The 15,173-nt window shown below is 49.1% G+C and overlaps 1 protein-coding gene across 6 annotated transcripts in view; it reads right to left on the reverse strand.

The window, feature by feature from the left end:
* Positions 1-15,173, reverse strand: part of FOXN3 (forkhead box N3) — a 362,669-nt gene that overhangs the window by 103,010 nt on the left and 244,486 nt on the right. For all 6 annotated transcript variants that reach the window (XM_079769192.1, XM_079769193.1, XM_079769194.1 and 3 more), the window contains one exon: positions 12,101-12,165. In XM_079769192.1, coding sequence (XP_079625318.1) covers positions 12,101-12,165 — 65 coding nt within the window. The remainder of the gene's footprint in view (positions 1-12,100; positions 12,166-15,173) is intronic.

Here is a 15,173-nt window from a genome sequence, read left to right on the forward strand (position 1 = left end):
TGCTGTGGACAGAACTGTGTCCCTTCCAAAATGCACATGATGAAACGCTAACCCCCACTTTGACTGGAGTTGGATACAGAGCATTTAAAGAGGGAGTTCAGGCTGAATGAGGGCATAAGGGTGGGGCTCTCACCCAATAGGACTGGTGTCCTCTAAGGAGAGACCAGAGGAAGCGCACTCACACGCTCACACAGAAAAAGCCACGTGTGGACGTGGTGAGAAGGCGGCCACCTGTGAGCCAAGAAGAGAGGCCCAGGAGAAACGAAAATTGCCAACTCCTTGAACTTGGACTTCCAGCCTCCGGAGAAATAACGGTCTGTGGCACTGTGTTATGTAGTCCCAGCTAGCCTAGATGCATTCCAAAGTTGAGGCTCTGGGGATGGACTTTGGCTGCTAAGGGAAGTTCACAGAGACCCCAAGGTGGGTTGCTCAAAAAGGGAGGTTGTATCCCATTTTCCCTCTCTTCTTTATCACCAATGAGGCAAGTCTAGTTAAGGCAATCATTTCAGCAATCCCTGCCCCGTCATCATTAACTCAACTTCCGGGCCTCTGGGAAATTACATTGACTGACACCGCCATGTGCCCCGAAACCTCCGAGGTCTTGCACACCCATGGATGATGGTCATTATCATGAAAAGGAAGCTGAAGAGTCTCAAATGGGAAGATCTGCATTCTGGCCCTAGACCTTCCACTTACTAGCTACATATACTTGCACATGGAACCTAACGTGTTTGCACCATTGTTTGTGTTTTTCAAATGACTGGGCTGTGGTAATACACGTTTCCTTTTCCCTTCTTTGAAAATGACCTTGACTTGCACCTGGAGAACATTCCATCTCCCAACCCCTCCCCCCCCCATGCTTCCAAGTGATGGTCCCACCCCCAGGGGCCCCCGACTACCCCTCCTATCCCTCCGGTCACAGCCATGGCTCCGGGTGGTCACATGACCCGGGTGGTCATGCTAGTGATGCTCGGAATGCTTTCTGGGAACACGGGAAACGCCCGATTCAAGGCTGGTATCTGTAGCACAAGAGGTGAACAGCCACTTTGTAAATTCAATGTGAGCCTCTCCGAGAATATTTCCACCAGAGGCGCCGCTGAGCTGGGGGACAGGCGAACGGGGACTGTCATTACCGTGATCCCACTTTGTTTGCCTAAGTCAAGCCACCGTCTCTGAAAAGCTCTGCCAGCTCATCTTACATTCTTGCAAGTGGCAGCCAGACCACAAAGTGGGCCTCTTAGACAATAGCGAGGTTGGAATTCGCTGACATGCAGAAATCATCAGTGATATGTATTTAGTTTAACTGATGCTATTCATTTAGAGAGTCCTTATTAGTCAGGATACTTGGATACACACCCCTCCCCGCCCCCCAATACAAACACAAATCAAGCTGAGTTCAGTAAAAGGGGGTTTATGAGCTCATCCAGTCCAACCACGGGAGGGTGGTGGTGGCTCCTCGTGGCTGCCTCTTTGCCTTGGTGCCGCTTCTTGGACACTGGCTGATTATACACCGCAGGCCCGTGGGTGCCAGCACATTCTCTAGCTCAGGGTGGGGAATGTCTGGCCGGGGGGCCCTGTAAGGGGGCCTGCAAAATCATTTGGTCTGGCCCTGCCAAGGCATTAGGGGTAAGTTAATTAAACGTCTGACCAAATATAGCAGGCTAATTTTTAAGGTGATACTTTTGTATGGCCCGCGAATAATGTTACAAATATCCGAATGGCCGTTGGCAGGAAAAGGTTCCCCACCCCTGGGTTAGAGCCTCCAGACCCGTGATAAGAAGCACCAGGTGGCACTCTGCCTGGATGGGGGTCCCGCAACCAATCACCGAGGCCAAGGAGCTCCTGTGCGAAGCTGGCACCTCCCACTGGAATATATGTTGCAAGCTGAGGGTGAGAGGTGGAGGAAGATGCCCGGATATAGCTATTGGCACCCATCTCATCCCTGTAAGCACCCCAACTTGGACCTACTGCAGCTGCAAACGTTTAAACGTGAAAACTTCCTATTTCAATTCCTACCAATGACAAAGCTTAAAGAAGGAAGTCTCCCGGAGGCCTTTCTACACGGCACCGGCTTCTTGTCAGGATGCCCTCCCAGTCCTGCTCCAAGTGCAGGACCCGAGGTGGTCCCAGGAGCTCTGCTGGCAGGTTTCCTCAGGCTCAGACCTGGGTTCTAACCCCGCACCGCCACGTGTCAAATAAACAGAATGATCCCATCCTGAAAATGCACACGTGCGCGCGCACACACACACACGCACACACATATAAAATCACAGCCCAAAGAGGGAACAACCCAGGGTGCTATGGTGACCATGAGCTGGGGCAAGTTCAGCACGATCCTTTTCATGATTCTCTGAAGTCCTTTCTCACTGCAAGCAGGTCTGTCCTTCCTTCCCCTCCCTCCCATCTCGGTCTAGAATCTTTGCAAATAGTTTGTATTCTGGCTCAGAGACACTAAGAGGAGGAAGAAACGGGGAAATGGATCAAAAGCCATTCCACCCGGCCCCCAGGGAAGCCTCTTTTCCCATGTAATGTTTCTGCCAGATCTTCGTCAAAGTGTCAGCAAGAACAGCTGGCGAGGACTCGCCTTCTCCTCCTTCTCCTCCGCCGCGTGTCTCGTGGGCATTTGCCTTAATGCAGACGGAGCTTCGGAGACTGAAAACAGTCTTAACCACTCCTGAAGGCGTAACTTCAGTTCAACTGGGGAAGGATTTTTACCTCATTGCTGCGTAGGGATGGAAGGTATTAAAAACTTTAGGAAAGTGAAGAAATGTTATCATAAATGTAATGAATTCTGTTTATCGAACACTCAACAATCACCAGGCACTGTGCCAGCCCTGGTACATACGCTGTCTCCCTTCTCACAGAATCCCATGAAGTCCGCCTATCTGATCGGCTGGGAAGGAGTGGCTCAAACACATCAGATTTGCTGCAGGCAGAGGTTGGCCTCTGCACCCAAGACTGGCCAGCTCCAAGGTCTATACTCCTCTCTCCCGGTCACACGATGACACCTGCACGTGGGACACCTACTAAGTGTCAGGGACGCCAAACAGATTATCATCTAATCCTCACAACGATTACACGATTCTTGCAAGACTGGTATTTTTCAATTTTAAAGTAGTTCACAATATTTTGCATAACTTTTCCCAAGTCGACAGCAATTAGGTAGCAAGGCAGGGAATGGATCCAGGTATGTCTGATTTGAAAAACTGGGGTCTTTTTATCTTTATGCCATCATTCGAAAAGGCCAACAGGACAGCTGGGTATGGAGACACCAGAGAAAGAGAAGCAGGGGGTGGAAGGGAGAGATTTATTCTTGCAGACTCACAACAAGCAGTGATAAATACCTCAGTGCACAGGCCACACACACACACACACACACACACACACACACACACGCATGCATACACTCCTAACCTATCACACACCGTGGCACATACTACCCAGTTCTCAGCCACACCTTTCAGTCATCAAGGCAACCAAACAAGAACACAAACTTGACCTCTTGCCATTTACAGGTGGAGCCTTTCAAGTTCACTTCTGAAACTGTAAGGTGAACAGCTCGATCAGAGTATATTCTAAAAAATTCTTCTTCATCATAACCTCTTGGCGATTGTATAAAAGTACTTCTAGACTTCCATGTAAGCACGGCTAACCAGGACTCCAAGGGGAATGGTTTTCCAGTTGTATCTGAAGATGGAGCACTTTGATAAAAGCAGGCTTTACAGTACATGATCCAAGGTTGCATAATCTTTACATTATAATCTAACTTAAACAACTTCATAGACAATGACACATTTTACATGCTCAAGAATTAAACTATAAGGAAATATTCCTGTTGATGAATGATAATTGGTATAAAATATCTATATCTATGTCTATCTAATAGTATAAAATTCAGATAGACTCAAATAAAATACCCGTTCTGTTAAGGGGTGGTTCCTCTCTTGCTATTAATCTCTGAATGATGAATTTCAGGATTTCCCCTTTTCTTTATCTAGTCTCTAATGCACCTTACAGTTAGCTGTTTACAAAAGTCTGAATGGAGACAAAAAGGGAAATGAAGCACCTTAAATACTTGAATGAAAGAAGACAACGTAACATCCATTCCCATCTTTTTGTCTTGTCATTTCATTACAAAGTGCTTTTAAGCAATATCACAGGATTCTCCTCAAAACACTGTAGAACATCTAAACATCTAAAGTGGAAAATTGTTTAGAACTATTTATGCCCTTTTGAACCAATAATCAGTCCAGGTTTTCAACCTTAAGCAGGAAAACTGCTTCAGGCCTTATTTTTCCCATCTACAAAATGGGAGAAATGATACCTAATGCATAAGGCTCATAAAAGAACAACGTAAAGAATATATGCAGCCAGACACACTGGGTCACATTCTGTCTGATTCCTCTTACATGAAATGTCCAGAGTAGGCGGGTCCACAGAGACAGACAGATTGGCGGTTGCACACTGAAGGCCCTGGTGCCACTTTAATCATCAGAGTCCGGTGACGGCTTTTCAGGGGTCCCACCCTCCTGGCTTCTCTGCACAGCACGGGCTCCTGCCCTTCCTGCCTGCAAGTCTGTGCCCTCCATTCAGTGATCGCATTTCTGACTAACCAGTTTCTTTGCTGTTCTGACTAAGCTCTTTCTATCATAAATCTGGGTCTTCAATGTGGATCTTTTCCCTCTATATCCCCCGAGAGCCTCATTCATGCACATCATTTCAATGGTCATTTCTGGATTCACACCTTCCAAAGCTCCCTCTCCCTTCCCGATTTCCCTCTCCTGAACTCAGGCCTCAGTGTCCAGCTCCTACTGAACATCACCCCGAATAGCAGGGGTCAGGTCACCCATACCTGCCCGGCAGGTGCCCGGCTTTAGGGCAGGGAGGACTTCTTAGACAATCCAGTATGGAGTCCTGTCAGCCACGACAGTTATGTCAAGTGCTGTGTCAAGCCTGAGGTGCTGGGGTTTAACAGGAGCGCCCTTAGAAGGGGCCTGGGACACCCAAAACCACAAGTGTGGACACTGGGATAAGGACTCCACCTGGACATGAATCTGAGTGGGACCTCCACCCCTGGGGCTGTAAGAACTCGGAGCTCTGACCACCCAACGCTCGAGCTGGGCTGGATCTCGGGTCATGCTCGGAGCCCTGCCGACTTCCTCTCCACCTGCCACCTGCCGCCACTGCAGGCGCCTGGCTTGAGACTGAAGCCCGTGTCTCCACCTACAGACACGGCCAGTGACCAGGACTTCACACCAGACACTTGCTCTGCTTGCTCCTATTGCATAAGCTACCCTCTCTGTGTGCACCTGCGTGGGACTCGATGGCTTATTGGGAAGTCTCCCCTAATAAAGCTGGCATTGTGGCAAGACTCAGGTGATTGACTCCTTTCGGGGATTCTCCCTTGCTCAGGACACTGGCCCAGAGGAAGCTCTCAGAGCCATGTCCCCAGTGGAACCGGCAACTCTGACCTCCCACCTCTGTTCACAGGACTGCCGTTGTCTCAGGTGCAACGCTGGCTTTTCATGGAAACGGCTGGTAGAGGAAGAGGAGGTAGGGGTAGGGGTAGAGTGTAGAGGTAGGAGTTAGGAGGGAGGGAGGGAGAGGGAGAGGGAGAGGGAGACACCAGCAAAAATGAAGAAAAACATGGGCTACTGGCTGGCCCACGCCAGGCTGCAGACACAGGCAGCCGGGTACCTGCAGATTGGGCAGACCTGCATTCCCAAGGGACGGCAAAGGTCAGAACTGACCAGCAGCTTCTTCTGAAATTGCATTTCCTTATATTTTTTAAACATGCTCTCGGTGACCGCCAAGAGCTTGGGTGATTACAAGCGCTGAGCAGCACCCCTTTAGAGGCACCTGATGGCAGACACCAAGCCAGCTGACGTCATCATTGTAGTTACATAAATAAATGTACCAGTGACTCAGTGCAGAACAATAGGCCCAGCGATGCCAAGAGAAAGGGCCCCTCCTAAAATCCAAAGGGCTTCTAGGCCGAGGAGGACAGAAGGCAATTAGGACGGGAAGATGTAGAGAGGGTTCTTTTCCCTTTTCTATTATTAGGTTTTTTTTTGCTGTTGTGTGTGTGTGTTTTTGAAACTGGTGTGCCCGAGGGCAAGAATCCGGAGACTTATGCATTAGGTAGATGCCCTCATTTTCAAAATGCACAAGAGTCAGCTTGTGGAGCAGATTATACAAAAGAAGCCAAAGAGCCTGGGGCTGCGACCAAATGTGAAGGAAGAAGAATGGGGGGGGGGGGGGGGGCGCGCGGTTAGCCCGACAGAAGCTGGGATCCACGGGTCCTCATGGAGAAACGTGCCTGCGACCAGAGACCCGAGACCTTGGCAGGCCCCGAGGTCCGCAGCGCCACCCTGGTTCACCTGCAAAAGACACGCGGGTGGAGCAGGCAGAGAGAATGGCACCCCTGTAAAGAGGAGTTTGGTAGAACCCTTCCTCTGAGAGGTTTTGGAGTTTCCACTTTGAACCTACCGGCCAGAATTCATGACCAGAAACCTTAGGCAGGAAACAGCGTCAAAGCTGCTGAAACCTTCCCTCTTACCAAGCACTTTGGAGGTGCCAGGCGGCGGGCTGCATGGATGTTTCTGCACTCACATTCTCCTTTAACCTCCACAAGGATTCTGGGAGACGCGTCTCAAAGCCCCATTTTACAGACGATCAAACCTGAGGCCCAGGTCAGACGCTGGCGCCCAGAGACGGAGGCATTCAAACCCAGGTCGATGAGGCTGGAAAAATCTCTGCTCTTCTGCCCGCTATCCACACATACGCTTTGACCTCTCAAAGAAACAGTCCTATTTATAAGAAACCTGAGATAAAGAGATGCACAAACGGTTTTTCAGATCTATGTTTAAATCCCACAGGATTCGGGGCAAATCCAGACTCCTGGCCCGCCAACTGGACCGGAAGGGAAGGTTTTGCCGGACACAGGGAAACCACGGCCAGAGGACTTTGGCCCTGTCTTATTCTCCCAAGGTTCACAGTTTTGGCAAATGTTACAATAACTAACTCTGGTTGGGAATTTGGCATGTTCTGAATGGTTTACTAATACGATTGTACCAAATCCTCACAAAACCCTTAAGACGGACAAGTGTTGTTATTATTATTATTATCCCCACGGAGAGGCTAAGCCGGTTGCCCAAGAAGCCAAGGCAGGGTTCGCTTCCAGGTTGCCCACGCTGATAATCCGCTGCCTCCCGAAGACCCAGGAGACCTGAGAAGTGCCCTGTTGGAGGATGGGGACCTCCGGCCAGCCTGCCACCCCTCCTCCCCCTCCTTGGCTGCACTGCAGACGCAGCCGCTGGAGGGAGCACTCTTTCTCCTCTGCGCCAGCGCTAAGCCTCAAAATCCATTTCGACCTACTTTTAGGGAAGTTGCTGGAATGGGACAGAGCGGGTACTCCGCAGAAAACCTCTGCCAGCCTGCCATCCCTGAGGTCCACTCCTCAATGCCCAGGTCAGACAGCGAAGACTCGGGATGTCACGTGGCTCGCCCAAGGCCACAACGTTTGCCACGTGGCGGTGTCGGAACCAGAACCGCGGTCCCTTCCTGGACTTGTGACCAGTGCACTCTCTCCACTCCCAGGTGTTCCTGCTTTACAAGTACTTGCTCTGGAGACGTTCACGGCACGGAATACAGCCGGAGTGAGGCACGGCATACGTGGCAGCGGTAAAGACGCCTGGCATAGCGATGGCAGAGAGTAAGGGCTGTGCCGAGGGGCGGCACACAACCGATCTCCCAAGACAGTAAGTACACGAAACTACCTAGAACTTGGGAAACCGGCATTCCCCAGAGCAAGTCCTCTCAGTCATCACCCTGTGCACGGTCCCCCAGCAGCAAGCACTCGGCGTGCTCTCAGGACAACGTCCATCTCACAGCGGGAGAACGTGTCTCCTTCCTGCTGGGGGGCCGCAGCAGCGCCGCCCGGCTCTGGGCGCCAGACACGCCTCGAAGGTCCCCTTTCTGTCTCATGAGCTCATCCAGTGGGTTGTCCGAAACGAATGGAAATAAAATCTGTGCTGTGTGTGATGGAATTTAATTCCACTACCGGATCCTATAGAAATGGATTTAGTAACAAGGAGGGGGCCAATCCTGGGGTGACAGGGAAAAGGAAGCGGAAGGAGAGCCAGGAAGGCCGGCAGGGCGTTAGTGACAGCACCGTGGCTGCGCCAGCCCCTTTCTGTGAAGGGCTGAGGCGTGCGGTCTGAGCCCAGCACGGGCTGTAAGTGGCTCAGGCCCTGGGCTTCCCTGGATCTGCAGCCTCACCCAGGGCCTGACACCCAGAGATGGGCAGTAAGGAAGCGCTTGTGGGTGGGGTAGTGTGGGTGGGGCAGTGTGGGCGAGCGGGGAACACCTGCTCAGGGGAAGAGCTGGAAATGAGACAGGTGGGTCCGAGCGGTCGGCTGGCAGAGCTGCAAGGGCAGCAGCTTGTCTTGGAACAAAACTCCGTAGGGGGCTGAGGCCGACAGGGCCTGTGACGGCCGGCAGGAAGGAAGTGGACGATCGGACCGGGTAGTGTGTAGCCACTTCCAGCAGAAGCACGGATCGAACACGGAGAGCGATGTCATCTGCAGCTCTGGGACGAAACCTCCAGGGACCAGATGAAGGGTCAGACCAGGGGTGAGAAATGTCTTTAATGAGGAGTCACTGATCATTAGAATAATTCACCTGAGGGTGATGTTCAATGTCACCTAATTTTAAGTTTGATGGGTGAATGAATTATGGGGGCGGGGGAGAGCTAGGGAGTTTGGAAAAAATATAAAACACATTACTTTTTAATGAGGAAGATAAGAAACAGCATTAATTAATAAAATTAATAAACATGTATTTCATACACACAGAAACCCAAATCGAGACACAAAGAGACACGCAGAGGGGACCCTGGTCAGCTGGCCACCCTGCGGGGCTCGGGTGAGCCACACTCCTCTCCGGTGAGCCCGTCCTGGGTGCGCCTGAAACAATGGGTGTCCCCTCCGGCGCTCCGCTCGTCTCCATTGTACAAGAACTGAAGTGCTCTCCAGTCGAGGGGAACTGCTCACATTTACAATTGTCTCTAGCAGCCTAAATGGCATTTAAAATAAGTGCTGTGAATTGATGAAATGACCAATTATGTTAACTACCCATGCCTGGTGTAATCCAAACCAAATCTTACCCCATTATCCTCAAAACTGCGAGGTGACTCAGCAGGCCCTCCTGCCAGCGATTCTGCAAGAACCAAAACACACAGGCCGCCCTCGAGTAGGACCTCTAGCACTTCAGTTAATTCTTGCAATTGGTTTTTATGCTGGGGAAAAAAATAACCGTACTACGTTTCTCCTCAACGGCGTACACACCACACAACGGCCAGACAACACTGCCACCGTTATGTCACTTTGCCCCACTCATTCCATTATTCCCTCTTCTCCGTATCCCATTATTCTCTTTAAACGTATCTCCGTGCGTGTGACGTCATCATCCCAAAGTCCCTCGTTATCCGCACCTGCCCCATGACATCCCCATGGCTAAGCTCTCGGGATCCTCTCGTGCCCACGGACTCTTGCTGTGGCCCCTTCTTTGCAATGCCTTTTTCCAAGGCCCCATCCACCCATTTTTTAAGACTTCACTCAAGTGTCAACTCTCCCAAGAAGTGAGAGCCCCTCTGCTCCATCCCCCTGACAAAAGCAAGTGGGTCCTCTACACAATGTGACTTGTCTGCTTCCTTAGCTGCTATGCATTCTTGTAGCCTCAGCCCAGGGCCACTCCGCCCAGCAGGGCCTCCCCGTGCGTGCGGCTGGTTCAGCCAGCTCTGCTCCAATGGGGCCCACAGCCAGGCTGGGCTTCTGCTGGCTGGTCCCTGGGCCTGTGTCACCCGATAGAAGCTTCATCTTCTACCCCACTTCCCAAAACTGGGCTCTTTAGGGAGCCCTGCTCACCTGCAACCCACTCCCTGTGGCTGGAACCTGTTAACAGAGTTATTGCCTAGAGTCTGACGTCTAGAAAAATGTCCTCCTGCTTGTTCCAGGGAAAAAGAAGGTATGTGCGCATATTTTGAAAATGTAAAGTACAAAGATGAGAAAGCAAGCGTAAGTCAGGGCGTTTTCGTCTACCTGAGTCTAACCTGACCCTTCCGCTGGTGGGTCAGGGCAGCCCCCTTTTTCAGACACCGTTACCTTTTTGCAAAACGTTTGCTTGTGAGCTTCAGCGAGTTCTTGATGAGCCAGTACCACCCACCAAAGAAACATAGAAATATTAATTAGGATAGTTCAAAAAACCTTGTCACAGTAAGTGTCTGGAGAACTCCATAGACAGATCTAGCAAATGAAGAAATAGCACAGAAAAACAAAGTTGACAAATCGCGGCCCACACTCCCAAAGTCTCTCCAAGATCCTTCTGATTTTCACATGTACAAAGAAATAAATGGGCTGCACCAAATTGGATGTGGCCTCAATGAGCATCTGACATATGTCATAATTTCATTCTCAATGCCTCGAGTAATTAGGATTGTTAACCCTATCAGGGCGATAAAAAGGTCTCCCACCCACAAGACAGACTCTCACAGCCAAACCACTCAACGTCAGAAAACTTACCAATGTTTCCCCTCGGGCTTTTGCCTGAAACAACCCAAAAGTAAGGTGCTTAGAGCAAATCTTACCTAATGTGAAACTCAATGAATAAAAAGCCTATAAGAAAATGCTCTAAGTAAATAAAATCCCTTTTCTGAAAATAACTCAAACACCAGTGATATTCATTGCTATGGATCTAGAGGGAAAGTGGGGATACACAGCCCTTTGAAATTCCCTGGAAGAAAGCCAAAGGCTCATCAAGGTTGATTTCCATATATACCATCTAAAGGGGGAATAGAGTAGATCTTTTAAAAATTGTGTATTAATTTCTGAAAGCGGAGGGAGTTCCCTTTTTTTCTTAAATAATTAGGATGTCTATGGTGGTCATTAAAATTAGCATTACTCAAACCTGCCTGCCTAAATTTCACCCTGTACCAAGCAAAAATGCAAAGACATTCTTAGGTTCCCAATTTCACAGACTATTAGAACGACAATATGCAACTGCATGAACTGTAACACAATGACAAACATGTGACATCATTCAAAACTGTTTGAGCTACTCCAGAAACCTGAAGATGAACGTCCCTTTTCTTAGCCACATTTATATTCACCCACATGGCCAGCCCTCAGTGTGTACGTTTAAGGAAAAGAGGCTTAAACCAACCAAACATGTCTAAGCCAACCAAAATGCACTGGAATGCCTCACCTTAAGCCCAGTACAGTTCTAAACCCCTTGGTCCAAACAAATCCACCTGATTTTGGCCCGCTGTACCACTCTGACATCTGGCCAGTCATTGGGGCCTGAGGAGCCAGCCAATTCCAGCTGATCTATCGAGCAGATATCCAAAACAGCAATCACCCAAAAGTACTTTCTAAAAGTATTTAGCATGCATCTTACTGCTATTTTAAACCATTTATTCTTCTTTAACTTTGGCTATTTCCAAAGAAATTGAATTGCAAAAGTAGAGATGAAAGACAGTTTGAATTCCTCGAGCACACTGCACAGGAACTTGGGCACAGCGGCTAACATGGGCTGGACAGCAGGAAGGATGTCCCCCCGCAAATGAGGCTTGTGGGGACAAGGGAGAGGTGTCTGAACTCTGAGCCTCAGAACGAACCACCGTCACCCATCCAGGCACATGTGGATGTTAGGGGTCAGCCAGGAATACGTGGCCCTCCATGGTGAACAAACTGCCAACAGGCACCCAAAACATCCGGAGCATTGAAAATACGCAACGGGGTTTGTTTTGACTGCCTGGTTGATGCTATTGTCACATCCTAACGGCCGCGTGAGTCCAAGTTCACCAGAGCAAGCCAAACACGTCTAGAACAGGGCCAGTAGCAACAGACCCAAAGGAACAGTCCTGGTTTCAGACTAGCAATTCACAGCAACCAGAAGATGTGAGCAGGAAGCGATGCCAGACCCGACCCACAGCAGTCACACTTCTCCAGTGCCCACTCCTCAACAGGACAGAGCCCTGCTGGCTGGCACCAGAAGAGATGGTGGGGAAGGGGGAGGGGAACGGCTGCTTGTAGAGGCCTACCTTGTAGAAGGGCTCCATTTCTCTTGAAGAAGGTACTGCCCGGCCAAATGGGTGGACCTGATGTGCTGAAACAGAAGAGAAAGCAGCGTAAGGATGGGCTCATTTACACTCACTTACTATACTCCGAGCAACCCGTGCTCTGAGCATGTCACTCAAAATGGCCTCAAAACGCAGTCCCTGTTATGTATTACTAGAGGCCTGATGCACGAGTTCGTGCACAGGTGGGGTCCCTTGGCTTGGCTGGCGATTGAGGCCTATGGGGGGGCCGGCTGCCCAGGGGGAGGGACCCCAGGAGGTTGGCCGGCTGCCCTCCTGATCAGGGCCTTTGGGGGGGGCCTGTTGGCAGGGGGGAGGGACTGCGGAAGGTTGCCTGGGTGGGGTGGGGGGGAGGAAGGAGCTGTAGGAGGTTGGTAGGCCAGGGGGAGAGGCCAGGGGAGTGCACTGACCACTAGGGGGCAGCTCCTGCATTGAGTGTCTGCCCTCTGATGGTCAGTGCACATCATAGCGACTGGTCGTTCCAGTCATTTGGTCTTAATGGTCACTTAGGCTTTTATATAAATAAATTTATAACCTCTGAAAATGCAACTTTAAAAACCATTACTTTTGTTTTATGATGAACGGGCTTCATCTTTCAGTGCAGAAACCGTCCATGTGGAATTGGGGTTACCATCTGGACCCTGCTCCCTTCTGGGCATTGGAATTATTTGCAGATAAACAAAATGGCAAATTCACACAGTTCAACACCATAGCTTATAACTTTTGCTTGGTTTTCTTTTTTCTTTCTTTTTTCTTTTTTTTTTTTAATTTATTGATTGTGGTATTACATATGTGTCCTTATTCCCCCATTTCCCCTCAACCCCTCCCCATTCATGCCCTTACCCCCCTGTTGTCTGTGTCCATTGATTAGGCTTATATGCATGCATGTAAGTCCTTTGGTTGTTCTTGGTTTTATGATTTTATGTGGCAAAGAACTTCTATCCCTGCCTGAGATCAGGTGGGTTTTCCCAACACTTCCTGGTGCCACCTGCCTATTTATAAATGCAAACCTGCCTCTCTTGGCTTTCCCACCATCAAATCTTAATATACAGACATGACCTTGATCGACTCTCTCCCTCCCCTACCTTCTTGTTTCGCATCCTGTTTTCAATTTCTTGGCTTAAAATGTTGCACTCCATCCCCTATAATACATTTTTCAAATGTCACCACCCACAGTCTGGTAACAAGAGAGGCAAGAAAATAAGGAAGATCAATATATCACAAAGACACTTTACTGCATTTATAGACAAGCATTTTCACTGTTTTAAAATACCCAGTGAAAAACTTTATAACCGAGCCTGCCTGAGTGAAATATCCTTGGAGTGGAAAGCAGGTTATTCTAAATCAAGCATTGAATGTTAGAAAGCACTTAGTAAAAAAAAAAAAAAGAAAGAAAAAAATATATATATTACTACATCCAGCCCAAGAGGCAGCATAAGCTACTTTCACCAAAATAGTCCATGGCAAATGATACTGGTTTACGCATCATCAATCACCTTCAACATTGACAAAATAAAAAGTTCGTCCGAATAGCACATGTGCAATTGGGCAGATGGACACGCTCAGGGAGAATAAGAAGTCTGAAGGGCTATACGATTGATGACTGCTTCCCTGACGTCCAGGGTCCCTAGTAACGTAACACTGTTAACAAAGGGAGAAATGCCGGGGACACATCATTACCAGAGGTACAAACAGCATCGCGGGTCCACGGACACGTTCCACAATAGGGAAGTAGAAGGAAGAAAAGAGCGACAGCACAAAAATACTATTCAACAGCAGACGATGTCAAGTGTGCTGGAAAACACACTGTGACCTGCAATGTACACGAACCTTTTGTTTTACTGTGTTTTGGATCCACTGTGTTCAGACTGAGCAGGAATAACCCATATCCGCAATGGCTTTTCCTGCCACCCTGATCCCCCCCAGCTCTGCCTATGGTGGCCTCTGGGTGGCCAGGAGTTGCCCGGGGCAACAGCAGATCTGGCTGGGGTCGCAGGGCTGTGGGATGATGGCAGCAAGCTGATTTCTCTTCTGTCTCATTCCTGGCCTATTCCGTTCGGAGGCTTTGCAGCTCAAAGTTGAATGAAGAATAATATGCACTAAAAGGCTTAAGATTATCTTTTAACAACCCCAGCCGGCTCCTGGGATTTCACCATAAGAAAGCAGGAAGCAGCAAGCTGGCTGTTGCCAATACTCAATCACCTGATTTCTAAAGATATTTAAAAACTGAGGACTTCATTATAGAGGAGTTGGTGCTTAAGAGAATTCAATAATTGAGAATTACTGCAGGAGCCTGAATATCTAGCTTATTGCCATCCAAATCTCCTCTTTATCCTGACCTGGATTTGGCTGAGAAACCGAGTAGATGCCAGCGATGGGGTAAATGGGGAAGCGAGGGCGGGTAAATCCAGTGGTTTAGATAAGGAAAATTCTCTATACCATAGAAATCTACTTAAAGGTTTCTACAACATCCTTTTAACGTAGCTAAGTCTCCGATCGCTATTCCCGCTGCCCTGCTGGGTGGTCAGTGTAATCTATAGCCGAGTAATGGAGAGAGATTTGACTGGCCATCCACCTGCTCTGGCCTGGCCCCCATGTGACTGATGAATTCACTGTGGTCTTTCTAGCTCAAGGTAAACTGGTTCACGTCACTCTCATTACAAAGCTTTGGAGCTCACTGGCCCCATATTCTACATTCTTTATTTTTGGATGGTCCCTCAAAACAACATCTTCTAACTATTAGCAGATTCAAGGATGTATTAACTGCTTACTGAGAACTGTGCTGGGTGTTAAGAAGGATGCAGGAAGTGAAGGAGGGGAATTTAAAGGCACCTTTTCTGGCCTCCAGGAGTTTTACTGACATACTTACTTACCTAGCTCCAACCTCCTAGGATTCGAAGGGACAGGAAATGCCCATAGAAAGGTCAATGGTTACAGTCCTTGTGGCTGCAGGTTGGAGAGGCTGCAAGCTGATTTTGTCCCCCTGATGTGGAGCTGTTTCTGGTTCACTGGACTTTAAAGCTCAAAGTGAGCTTAA

This window comes from Cnephaeus nilssonii, assembly GCF_951640355.1.
Source record: "Cnephaeus nilssonii genome assembly, chromosome: 4".
Lineage (NCBI taxonomy): Eukaryota > Metazoa > Chordata > Mammalia > Chiroptera > Vespertilionidae > Cnephaeus > Cnephaeus nilssonii.